The 14,066-nt window shown below is 37.9% G+C and overlaps 1 protein-coding gene across 1 annotated transcript in view; it reads right to left on the minus strand.

The window, feature by feature from the left end:
* Nucleotides 1-1,237: 1,237 nt before the first annotated feature.
* The window catches only part of dync1i1a (dynein cytoplasmic 1 intermediate chain 1a), a gene marked incomplete at its 5' end in the record, with an annotated part of 140,692 nt that continues 127,863 nt past the window's right edge, over nt 1,238-14,066 (minus strand). Inside the window, one exon of the mRNA XM_079522096.1 lies at nt 1,238-1,403. Coding sequence (XP_079378222.1) covers nt 1,293-1,403 — 111 coding nt within the window. The 3' untranslated portion in view covers nt 1,238-1,292. The remainder of the gene's footprint in view (nt 1,404-14,066) is intronic.

Raw genomic sequence — 14,066 nt, forward strand, 5'->3', positions numbered from 1 at the left:
AATGAAACGAAATGAAACGAAAATTAAAAAAAAAAAAAAAATCCAATGGCAGCCCCTCAGACAAATCTGGTCACATTCATGTATTTATTCTTTCTGTTCTTGCCACCACAGTAAAGCACATCATATCCAGCAGCCTCTCTGTGTTGGCTGAGCCCACACTATTTCTATGGAGACAGCTTTATTGCCCACCTTTTGGCAGCAAGTTTAAAATGATTTGAACTTTGATCCAATTCTCTGCTGACCTTTTTAAATGGGCCTCCAATGGAATGGGCCTTAAAAAAAAAAAAAAAAAATCAGTCCAGTACACATACTGTACTGTACAGTAGGTTGCTCATTATGTACTGTATAGACGGCTTAACAAGCAACAGTTCAATGCACACGGAAGAAAAAGCAGTCTAGCGTTTTCTCCGCCAAAGCTTTAATGGTAAATGTAGCACGGTGAACAGCAAGCACTCTGTTACAATTATACTTCTCATTCATCGTTATATGACCCGTTAAATAATGCTGCTGAAATCCAGAAACAAAAGACAACGTACTGTGCTAAACCAGACTTCCACTCGAGTGTTTTTCTGCCACCGAATGGGTCCATGGACATAAAGCATTTAACAAGCTTTGCAGCGTGTTATGTCACCATATTCATTTCACCTCTATGTATTTGTAATAACCCATAAAAGTGTCACATTCAGGCGTAATACAGACAGACAGAGAGAGAGAAACACAACAGAACGCTAAACTGCAAAGGTGTTTTTGTAAACATAATATAATACACACACTACACAATGATGAACCCTGTTTTCTTCTGTTGTAGAGAGTGCAATACATTGTTACGGTGGTACACAGTCTACACACACGGCTTCATAAGGCTAATAGACTGCACTTCATACTGGCTCACGAGTGGCAAGCACCACATCACTTTTAAGTAACTCTGCAAATAAACGAGGGTGGTCAAATAAACCGGGTTTCCTAATCGAGACCATTTTTTTGTGTTCACACAGGAAGGCAAAATGCATCAATACAGTACAAGAAAGCATGTCCCTGTCTGGACTAGGTGGTTACAGTACATAGAGACAAAACTGAGGGAGGTTGAGAAGCACATGCTACGACAGCTCGGGTGCATAACTTTGGTCCGACGTCCCAACAGTCTGACACGCAGTAGTCCGACACCACGACTATTGGTACGTCGGACTAACGTATGACCCCCCCCCCTCCCGACAGCTCGATGAGTGCCAGGCCACCAGTTGGGTTTGATCCGCCAAATCCCGTCAGTTGTGTTGGTGGTCTTGTGGTCTATCCTATGAAGCCAGCTCCTCAGGACCCTCTTCCTCGCCATCTGCTCGGTTCGCACGGATCTCCATCAGGGTGCGGGCGAAGCAGGACCAGTCGTCACTGTGGGCCACTGACAGCTACAACACATAACAGGAAGGAGCTTATTTCACTGACAGCTACAACACATCACAGGAAGGAGCTTATTTCCCAGTGGTGGAAAAAAAGTACTCAAATGTTTTACTTAAGTGTTTTTTAAATGTACAGTATTTGTTAAAATACTGTACACTTAAAATGTGTCACATCGTGACGCATTGTGAGCTTGTAGATATTCTCAAAGGATTTTCATATTTGAAAAGTTGAAATGTAGTGTATGTTTTGTTATAGTAATCAAATAGTAATAGTAATGCTTTTCAAATAAATGTAGTGGAGTAGAAGTAAAAAGCATTGGAAATTGGAAATACTAAACTCAAGTACAAATAACTCAAATTGCATTACTTTAGTAATGTACTTTGTTACTTTACACCACTGGTTATTTCTTTGGTGTGCATTATGATATCCCTCCCTATGATGAACATGTCGGAGAGTAAAATTACACCACGCGACAGCGTCGCACACCAAAAATAGATGTACAAGCTCACGACGGTGGGCTGTGAGCTTGTAGATCCATCGTCTGCGCTTGACACCATCACACAACCAAGCATTAAGCCACGCTTAAGACACTCGAATGGCAACAGCCCATATTGCACTTTGAGTGATAAGACGTTAAGTCCTGTTCTGTGGGAGGAGATGTAAGTCATGGCTGCCACCCAAGCTGCAACCACTGTACATCCAGGCTGTAATTAAACAGGAAGGAGGGGGAGGAGGCGGAGGAGGAGGAGGAGGGGTGCCGCCATGTTGAACCCCCTGAGAGCTGCGCTGCACAGCAGAGTGGGCGGCTATAGCTGCCACACGTCACATCATCAATATCTTGCCTGACATGGGATTGTCTGGTATAGCAGCGTTTGACCAAATAAATGTGCCTTGCAGAGTAGACTGTGGAAATTAGATTTAGTAGGCTAAAGTTGTTATGGGCGGAATTGTTAACGTCTCTCTCTCTCTCTCCACATGCTGTTGCTCGTTGTAACATCTTTATGGGGGGTGAAGGGGGGATCTCTAGTAAATAACGCCACCCCACACACACACTCCCCTCCCTCCCATGTCGTAAAAACCACTGGGGTTTTTATTGATGACTCTCCATTAACATCAACCCAGAACGGCCACACACTCAACCGAGCCTCTCTTCCCGCTGCACCACACGACAGAGAGATCGCTAAAATTAGCTTAGCGGCTAAAGCTAGTGCCCTCGCCCTAAGGTTCCAAACCAGAGTCCCCAAAAACAACCCCATCCAAACGTGAGAGGCACAGTCAGGGTGGCGGCGGTGGTACAGCCATGTGGAGGCTGTTGGAGAGAGACACGAGAGAGGGTGCGCAATAGGGGGGAAAAAAATCAAACACAAACATCCATGGCAATGCTGACAGTTGGGTAAACATACAGGACTAAAAGACCTAAAATGGGTGGTTGTGGCACATGCAGAGGTTTAGGCCTACTATGAAAAAAATGCTTTGTACTTCTGTACACAGTTTTTCAACAAAGTTTCCTTCCTACCAAGTATATGACAGACGACAAAAGTATGTACGTAGCAGATGACAAGAGCGCTCATAGCACACAGCGTGTTTGTATGAATTGAATCGTGTAGGCCTTGTAGTGCACAGTATGTTGTTTTTCATGGTTTTCACCGATTCAAAATTTGTATGAAAAATCATGAAAAACGACATACATCGTTTTTCATAGTGTTCATTTAAAAAAAATCATCAAGAGCAGAGCGACATAATAAATATCATACGTTTTTCATGATTTTCGATGATTAAACAAATTATGAAACTCCATTCACACTTGTTATAATTCAGCACAAACTTTGGCATGCTACTAGTCTATACATACTTACACCTAGAAACCCCATTCAAGCCTACTTAGGTTCATCTTACGGTGGACATGTTTGCCTGAAAAGGAATCTTTGAAATGTTTCATAGTTTTATAAATATAGTGCTTTCAAATTTGAGAATTTTACAATGGGGCTCAATGGCAGATAGTGGCACGTCAAACAATCACTTTCACCTAGAAACTCCATTCACACTTTTTATAATTCAGCTTACTGTGGAGACACATGCTGGAACTTTTTACTTTGAAATGTTTTGTAGTTTCTGAGTTATTTAACTTAAACGCCCAATGCATTCTCAATGGCAATAGCACAAACTTTGGCATGCTACTAGTCCTACATACTTACACCTAGAAACCCCATTTAAGCCTATTTAGGTTCATCTTACAGTGGACATGTTTGCCTGAAAATGAATCTTTGAAATGTTTCATAGTTTTAGAAATATAATTCTTTTAAATTTGAGAAATTCAGAATGGGGGTCAATGGCAGATTTTGGCAAGTAAAGATTTGAGTGGGGTTTGAACCCACAACCTCCAGATCATGTAGCCAGTGTGCTAAGTCACTGAGCTACTTGCTACCTGCCACAACACAGTTTGCCTTTCCCTTTGAGTATCAACATTAATACAAAAATAAAATACAAAAAATAAAACAACAGGAGATTTGTCTATTGTTTCTTTTGCTGTTGTTTATCTCTAGAGGTTTGAATGCTTATGAACCACAATGGAAACAAGTCTCTGGCTCTTCTATCATCAACTATTTTGCTTTTTGTACACAGCATGCAAGCAAGCACAGTGGCTCACTGGGTACAGAGCCTACTTGGGAATCAAGAGGCCACAGGTTCAAGCCCTGGCTTGGACAAAGTGCATGAAAAAATGACATACATCATGCTTTTTCGTCACGCTTTTTCGTATGCTATAGTATGTCGTTTTTTTCATTTTTTTTCAAATCCTCCAAAATCACGAAAAACGACATGCTATAGTATGCCGTCCGAAACCATGAACTATAGTATGTCGCTTTTTCATGATTTTCATCTTTTTTTCAAATAGTCCAAAATCACGAAAAACGACATGCTATAGTATGCCGTCCGAAAAAAATTTATAACTTTGGCATGCTACTAGTCCTACATACTTACACCTAGAATCCCCATTCAAACCTATTTAGGTTAATCTTATGGTGGACATGTTTGCCTGAAAAGGAATCTTTGAAATGTTTCATAGTTTTAGAAATATAGTGCTTTAAATGTGAGAAATTTATAATGGCAGATTGGCACGTCAAAAAATCACTTTCACCTAGAAACTCCATTCACACGTTTTATAATTCAGCTTACTGTGGAGACACATGCTGGAACCTTTTACTTTGAAATGTTTTGTAGTTTCTGAGTTATTTAACTTAAACGCCCAATGCATTCTCAATGGCAATAGCACAAACTTTGGCATGCTACTAGTCCTACATACTTACACCTAGAAACCCCATTCAAGCCTACTTAGGTTCATCTTACGGTGGACATGTTTGCCTGAAAAGGAATCTTTGAAATGTTTCATAGTTTTAGAAATATAGTGGTTTCAAATTTGAGAATTTTAACATGGGGCTCAATGGCAGATATTGGCACGTCAAAAAAGCACTTTCACCTAGAAACTCCATTCACACGTTTTATAATTCAGCTTACTGTGGAGACACATGCTGGAACTTTTTACTTTGAAATGTTTTGTAGTTTCTGAGTTATTTAACTTTAACGCCCAATGCATTCTCAATGGCAATAGCACAAACTTTGGCATGCTACTAGTCCTACATACTTACACCTAGAAACCCCATTAGAGCCTACTTAGGTTCATTTTACGGTGGACATGTTTGCCTGAAAAGGAATCTTTGAAATGTGTCATAGTTTTAGAAATATAGTGGTTTCAAATTTGAGAATTTTAACATGGGGCTCAATGGCAGATATTGGCACGTCAAAAAAGCACTTTCACCTAGAAACTCCATTCACACTTTTTAAATTTCAGCTTACTGTGGAGACACATGCTGGAACTTTTTACTTTGAAATGTTTTGTAGTTTCTGAGTTATTTAACTTTAACGCCCAATGCATTCTCAATGGCAATAGCACAAACTTTGGCATGCTACTAGTCCTACATACTTACACCTAGAAACCCCATTCAAGCCTACTTAGGTTCATCTTACGGTGGACATGTTTGCCTGAAAAGGAATCTTTGAAATGTTTCATAGTTTTATAAATATAGTGGTTTCAAATTTGAGAATTTTAACATGGGGCTCAATGGCAGATAGTGGCACGTCAAACAATCACTTTCACCTAGAAACTCCATTCACACTTTTTATAATTCAGCTTACTGTGGAGACACATGCTGGAACTTTTTACTTTGAAATGTTTTGTAGTTTCTGAGTTATTTAACTTAAACGCCCAATGCATTCTCAATAGCAATAGCACAAACTTTGGCATGCTACTAGTCCTACATACTTACACCTAGAAACCCCATTTAAGCCTATTTAGGTTCATCTTACAGTGGACATGTTTGCCTGAAAATGAATCTTTGAAATGTTTCATAGTTTTAGAAATATAATTCTTTTAAATTTGAGAAATTCAGAATGGGGGTCAATGGCAGATTTTGGCAAGTAAAGATTTGAGTGGGGTTTGAACCCACAACCTCCAGATCATGTAGCCAGTGTGCTAAGTCACTGAGCTACTTGCTACCTGCCACAACACAGTTTGCCTTTCCCTTTGAGTATCAACATTAATACAAAAATAAAATACAAAAAATAAAACAACAGGAGATTTGTCTATTGTTTCTTGTGCTGTTGTTTATCTCTAGAGGTTTGAATGCTTATGAACCACAATGGAAACAAGTCTCTGGCTCTTCTATCATCAACTATTTTGCTTTTTGTACACAGCATGCAAGCAAGCACAGTGGCTCACTGGGTACAGAGCCTACCTGGGAATCAAGAGGCCACAGGTTCAAGCCCTGGCTTGGACAAAGTGCATGAAAAAATGACATACATCATGCTTTTTCGTCACGCTTTTTCGTATGCTATAGTATGTCGTTTTTTTCAAATCCTCCAAAATCACGAAAAACGACATGCTATAGTATGCCGTCCGAAACCATGAACTATAGTATGTCGTTATTTCATGATTTTCATATTTTTTTCAAATAGTCCAAAATCACGAAAAACGACATGCTATAGTATGCCGTCCGAAAAAAATTATAACTTTGGCATGCTACTAGTCCTACATACTTACACCTAGAATCCCCATTCAAACCTATTTAGGTTAATCTTATGGTGGACATGTTTGCCTGAAAAGGAATCTTTGAAATGTTTCATAGTTTTAGAAATATAGTGCTTTAAATGTGAGAAATTTATAATGGCAGATTGGCACGTCAAAAAATCACTTTCACCTAGAAACTCCATTCACACGTTTTATAGTTCAGCTTACTGTGGAGACACATGCTGGAACCTTTTACTTTGAAATGTTTTGTAGTTTCTGAGTTATTTAACTTAAACGCCCAATGCATTCTCAATGGCAATAGCACAAACTTTGGCATGCTACTAGTCCTACATACTTACACCTAGAAACCCCATTCAGGCCTACTTAGGTTCATCTTACGGTGGACATGTTTGCCTGAAAAGGAATCTTTGAAATGTTTCATAGTTTTAGAAATATAGTGGTTTCAAATTTGAGAATTTTAACATGGGGCTCAATGGCAGATATTGGCACGTCAAAAAAGCACTTTCACCTAGAAACTCCATTCACACGTTTTATAATTCAGCTTACTGTGGAGACACATGCTGGAACTTTTTACTTTGAAATGTTTTGTAGTTTCTGAGTTATTTAACTTTAACGCCCAATGCATTCTCAATGGCAATAGCACAAACTTTGGCATGCTACTAGTCCTACATACTTACACCTAGAAACCCCATTCAAGCCTACTTAGGTTCATTTTACGGTGGACATGTTTGCCTGAAAAGGAATCTTTGAAATGTGTCATAGTTTTAGAAATATAGTGGTTTCAAATTTGAGAATTTTAACATGGGGCTCAATGGCAGATATTGGCACGTCAAAAAAGCACTTTCACCTAGAAACTCCATTCACACTTTTTATAATTCAGCTTACTGTGGAGACACATGCTGGAACTTTTTACTTTGAAATGTTTTGTAGTTTCTGAGTTATTTAACTTTAACGCCCAATGCATTCTCAAGGGCAATAGCACAAACTTTGGCATGCTACTAGTCCTACATACTTACACCTAGAAACCCCATTCAAGCCTACTTAGGTTCATTTTACGGTGGACATGTTTGCCTAAAAAGGAATCTTTGAAATGTGTCATAGTTTTAGAAATATAGTGGTTTCAAATGTGATAATTTTAACATGGGGCTCAATGGCAGATATTGGCACGTCAAAAAAGCACTTTCACCTAGAAACTCCATTCACACTTTTTATAATTCAGCTTACTGTGGAGACACATGCTGGAACTTTTTACTTTGAAATGTTTTGTAGTTTCTGAGTTATTTAACTTTAACGCCCAATGCATTCTCAATGGCAATAGCACAAACTTTGGCATGCTACTAGTCCTACATACTTACACCTAGAAACCCCATTCAAGCCTACTTAGGTTCATCTTATGGTGGACATGTTTGCCTGAAAAGGAATCTTTGAAATGTTTCATAGTTTTAGAAATATAGTGGTTTCAAATTTGAGAATTTTAACATGGGGCTCAATGGCAGATATTGGCACATCAAAAAAGCACTTTCACCTAGAAACTCCATTCACACGTTTTATAATTCAGCTTACTGTGGAGACACATGCTGGAACTTTTTACTTTGAAATGTTTTGTAGTTTCTGAGTTATTTAACTTTAACGCCCAATGCATTCTCAATGGCAATAGCACAAACTTTGGCATGCTACTAGTCCTACATACTTACACCTAGAAACCCCATTCAAGCCTACTTAGGTTCATTTTACGGTGGACATGTTTGCCTGAAAAGGAATCTTTGAAATGTGTCATAGTTTTAGAAATATAGTGGTTTCAAATGTGAGAATTTTAACATGGGGCTCAATGGCAGATATTGGCACGTCAAAAAAGCACTTTCACCTAGAAACTCCATTCACACTTTTTATAATTCAGCTTACTGTGGAGACACATGCTGGAACTTTTTACTTTGAAATGTTTTGTAGTTTCTGAGTTATTTAACTTTAACGCCCAATGCATTCTCAATGGCAATAGCACAAACTTTGGCATGCTACTAGTCCTACATACTTACACCTAGAAACCCCATTCAAGCCTACTTAGGTTCATCTTACGGTGGACATGTTTGCCTGAAAAGGAATCTTTGAAATGTTTCATAGTTTTAGAAATATAGTGGTTTCAAATTTGAGAATTTTAACATGGGGCTCAATGGCAGATATTGGCACGTCAAAAAAGCACTTTCACCTAGAAACTCCATTCACACGTTTTATAATTCAGCTTACTGTGGAGACACATGCTGGAACTTTTTACTTTGAAATGTTTTGTAGTTTCTGAGTTATTTAACTTTAACGCCCAATGCATTCTCAATGGCAATAGCACAAACTTTGGCATGCTACTAGTCCTACATACTTACACCTAGAAACCCCATTCAAGCCTACTTAGGTTCATCTTACGGTGGACATGTTTGCCTGAAAAGGAATCTTTGAAATGTTTCATAGTTTTAGAAATATAGTGCTTTCAAATTTGAGAATTTTACAATGGGGCTCAATGGCAGATATTGGCACGTCAAAAAATCACTTTCACTTAGAAACTCCATTCACACGTTTTATAATTCAGCTTACTGTGGAGACACATGCTGGAACTTTTTACTTTGAAATGTTTTGTAGTTTCTGAGTTATTTAACTTAAACGCCCAATGCATTCTCAATGGCAATAGCACAAACTTTGGCATGCTACTAGTCCTACATACTTACACCTAGAAACCCCATTTAAGCCTATTTAGGTTCATCTTACAGTGGACATGTTTGCCTGAAAATGAATCTTTGAAATGTTTCATAGTTTTAGAAATATAATTCTTTTAAATTTGAGAAATTCAGAATGGGGGTCAATGGCAGATTTTGGCAAGTAAAGATTTGAGTGGGGTTTGAACCCACAACCTCCAGATCATGTAGCCAGTGTGCTAAGTCACTGAGCTACTTGCTACCTGCCACAACACAGTTTGCCTTTCCCTTTGAGTATCAACATTAATACAAAAATAAAATACAAAAAATAAAACAACAGGAGATTTGTCTATTGTTTCTTTTGCTGTTGTTTATCTCTAGAGGTTTGAATGCTTATGAACCACAATGGAAACAAGTCTCTGGCTCTTCTATCATCAACTATTTTGCTTTTTGTACACAGCATGCAAGCAAGCACAGTGGCTCACTGGGTACAGAGCCTACTTGGGAATCAAGAGGCCACAGGTTCAAGCCCTGGCTTGGACAAAGTGCATGAAAAAATGACATACATCATGCTTTTTCGTCACGCTTTTTCGTATGCTATAGTATGTCGTTTTTTTCATTTTTTTTCAAATCCTCCAAAATCACGAAAAACGACATGCTATAGTATGCCGTCCGAAACCATGAACTATAGTATGTCGCTTTTTCATGATTTTCATCTTTTTTTCAAATAGTCCAAAATCACGAAAAACGACATGCTATAGTATGCCGTCCGAAAAAAAATTATAACTTTGGCATGCTACTAGTCCTACATACTTACACCTAGAATCCCCATTCAAACCTATTTAGGTTAATCTTATGGTGGACATGTTTGCCTGAAAAGGAATCTTTGAAATGTTTCATAGTTTTAGAAATATAGTGCTTTAAATGTGAGAAATTTATAATGGCAGATTGGCACGTCAAAAAATCACTTTCACCTAGAAACTCCATTCACACGTTTTATAATTCAGCTTACTGTGGAGACACATGCTGGAACCTTTTACTTTGAAATGTTTTGTAGTTTCTGAGTTATTTAACTTAAACGCCCAATGCATTCTCAATGGCAATAGCACAAACTTTGGCATGCTACTAGTCCTACATACTTACACCTAGAAACCCCATTCAAGCCTACTTAGGTTCATCTTACGGTGGACATGTTTGCCTGAAAAGGAATCTTTGAAATGTTTCATAGTTTTAGAAATATAGTGGTTTCAAATTTGAGAATTTTAACATGGGGCTCAATGGCAGATATTGGCACGTCAAAAAAGCACTTTCACCTAGAAACTCCATTCACACGTTTTATAATTCAGCTTACTGTGGAGACACATGCTGGAACTTTTTACTTTGAAATGTTTTGTAGTTTCTGAGTTATTTAACTTTAACGCCCAATGCATTCTCAATGGCAATAGCACAAACTTTGGCATGCTACTAGTCCTACATACTTACACCTAGAAACCCCATTAGAGCCTACTTAGGTTCATTTTACGGTGGACATGTTTGCCTGAAAAGGAATCTTTGAAATGTGTCATAGTTTTAGAAATATAGTGGTTTCAAATTTGAGAATTTTAACATGGGGCTCAATGGCAGATATTGGCACGTCAAAAAAGCACTTTCACCTAGAAACTCCATTCACACTTTTTAAATTTCAGCTTACTGTGGAGACACATGCTGGAACTTTTTACTTTGAAATGTTTTGTAGTTTCTGAGTTATTTAACTTTAACGCCCAATGCATTCTCAATGGCAATAGCACAAACTTTGGCATGCTACTAGTCCTACATACTTACACCTAGAAACCCCATTCAAGCCTACTTAGGTTCATCTTACGGTGGACATGTTTGCCTGAAAAGGAATCTTTGAAATGTTTCATAGTTTTATAAATATAGTGGTTTCAAATTTGAGAATTTTAACATGGGGCTCAATGGCAGATAGTGGCACGTCAAACAATCACTTTCACCTAGAAACTCCATTCACACTTTTTATAATTCAGCTTACTGTGGAGACACATGCTGGAACTTTTTACTTTGAAATGTTTTGTAGTTTCTGAGTTATTTAACTTAAACGCCCAATGCATTCTCAATAGCAATAGCACAAACTTTGGCATGCTACTAGTCCTACATACTTACACCTAGAAACCCCATTTAAGCCTATTTAGGTTCATCTTACAGTGGACATGTTTGCCTGAAAATGAATCTTTGAAATGTTTCATAGTTTTAGAAATATAATTCTTTTAAATTTGAGAAATTCAGAATGGGGGTCAATGGCAGATTTTGGCAAGTAAAGATTTGAGTGGGGTTTGAACCCACAACCTCCAGATCATGTAGCCAGTGTGCTAAGTCACTGAGCTACTTGCTACCTGCCACAACACAGTTTGCCTTTCCCTTTGAGTATCAACATTAATACAAAAATAAAATACAAAAAATAAAACAACAGGAGATTTGTCTATTGTTTCTTGTGCTGTTGTTTATCTCTAGAGGTTTGAATGCTTATGAACCACAATGGAAACAAGTCTCTGGCTCTTCTATCATCAACTATTTTGCTTTTTGTACACAGCATGCAAGCAAGCACAGTGGCTCACTGGGTACAGAGCCTACCTGGGAATCAAGAGGCCACAGGTTCAAGCCCTGGCTTGGACAAAGTGCATGAAAAAATGACATACATCATGCTTTTTCGTCACGCTTTTTCGTATGCTATAGTATGTCGTTTTTTTCAAATCCTCCAAAATCACGAAAAACGACATGCTATAGTATGCCGTCCGAAACCATGAACTATAGTATGTCGTTATTTCATGATTTTCATATTTTTTTCAAATAGTCCAAAATCACGAAAAACGACATGCTATAGTATGCCGTCCGAAAAAAATTATAACTTTGGCATGCTACTAGTCCTACATACTTACACCTAGAATCCCCATTCAAACCTATTTAGGTTAATCTTATGGTGGACATGTTTGCCTGAAAAGGAATCTTTGAAATGTTTCATAGTTTTAGAAATATAGTGCTTTAAATGTGAGAAATTTATAATGGCAGATTGGCACGTCAAAAAATCACTTTCACCTAGAAACTCCATTCACACGTTTTATAGTTCAGCTTACTGTGGAGACACATGCTGGAACCTTTTACTTTGAAATGTTTTGTAGTTTCTGAGTTATTTAACTTAAACGCCCAATGCATTCTCAATGGCAATAGCACAAACTTTGGCATGCTACTAGTCCTACATACTTACACCTAGAAACCCCATTCAGGCCTACTTAGGTTCATCTTACGGTGGACATGTTTGCCTGAAAAGGAATCTTTGAAATGTTTCATAGTTTTAGAAATATAGTGGTTTCAAATTTGAGAATTTTAACATGGGGCTCAATGGCAGATATTGGCACGTCAAAAAAGCACTTTCACCTAGAAACTCCATTCACACGTTTTATAATTCAGCTTACTGTGGAGACACATGCTGGAACTTTTTACTTTGAAATGTTTTGTAGTTTCTGAGTTATTTAACTTTAACGCCCAATGCATTCTCAATGGCAATAGCACAAACTTTGGCATGCTACTAGTCCTACATACTTACACCTAGAAACCCCATTCAAGCCTACTTAGGTTCATTTTACGGTGGACATGTTTGCCTGAAAAGGAATCTTTGAAATGTGTCATAGTTTTAGAAATATAGTGGTTTCAAATTTGAGAATTTTAACATGGGGCTCAATGGCAGATATTGGCACGTCAAAAAAGCACTTTCACCTAGAAACTCCATTCACACTTTTTATAATTCAGCTTACTGTGGAGACACATGCTGGAACTTTTTACTTTGAAATGTTTTGTAGTTTCTGAGTTATTTAACTTTAACGCCCAATGCATTCTCAATGGCAATAGCACAAACTTTGGCATGCTACTAGTCCTACATACTTACACCTAGAAACCCCATTCAAGCCTACTTAGGTTCATCTTACGGTGGACATGTTTGCCTGAAAAGGAATCTTTGAAATGTTTCATAGTTTTAGAAATATAGTGGTTTCAAATTTGAGAATTTTAACATGGGGCTCAATGGCAGATATTGGCACATCAAAAAAGCACTTTCACCTAGAAACTCCATTCACACGTTTTATAATTCAGCTTACTGTGGAGACACATGCTGGAACTTTTTACTTTGAAATGTTTTGTAGTTTCTGAGTTATTTAACTTTAACGCCCAATGCATTCTCAAGGGCAATAGCACAAACTTTGGCATGCTACTAGTCCTACATACTTACACCTAGAAACCCCATTCAAGCCTACTTAGGTTCATTTTACGGTGGACATGTTTGCCTGAAAAGGAATCTTTGAAATGTGTCATAGTTTTAGAAATATAGTGGTTTCAAATGTGATAATTTTAACATGGGGCTCAATGGCAGATATTGGCACGTCAAAAAAGCACTTTCACCTAGAAACTCCATTCACACTTTTTATAATTCAGCTTACTGTGGAGACACATGCTGGAACTTTTTACTTTGAAATGTTTTGTAGTTTCTGAGTTATTTAACTTTAACGCCCAATGCATTCTCAAGGGCAATAGCACAAACTTTGGCATGCTACTAGTCCTACATACTTACACCTAGAAACCCCATTCAAGCCTACTTAGGTTCATCTTACGGTGGACATGTTTGCCTGAAAAGGAATCTTTGAAATGTGTCATAGTTTTAGAAATATAGTGGTTTCAAATTTGAGAATTTTAACATGGGGCTCAATGGCAGATATTGGCACGTCAAAAAAGCACTTTCACCTAGAAACTCCATTCACACGTTTTATAATTCAGCTTACTGTGGAGACACATGCTGGAACTTTTTACTTTGAAATGTTTTGTAGTTTCTGAGTTATTTAACTTTAACGCCCAATGCATTCTCAATG

The sequence above is a fragment of the Electrona antarctica genome (assembly GCF_951216825.1).
Source record: "Electrona antarctica genome assembly, chromosome: 15".
NCBI lineage: Eukaryota > Metazoa > Chordata > Actinopteri > Myctophiformes > Myctophidae > Electrona > Electrona antarctica.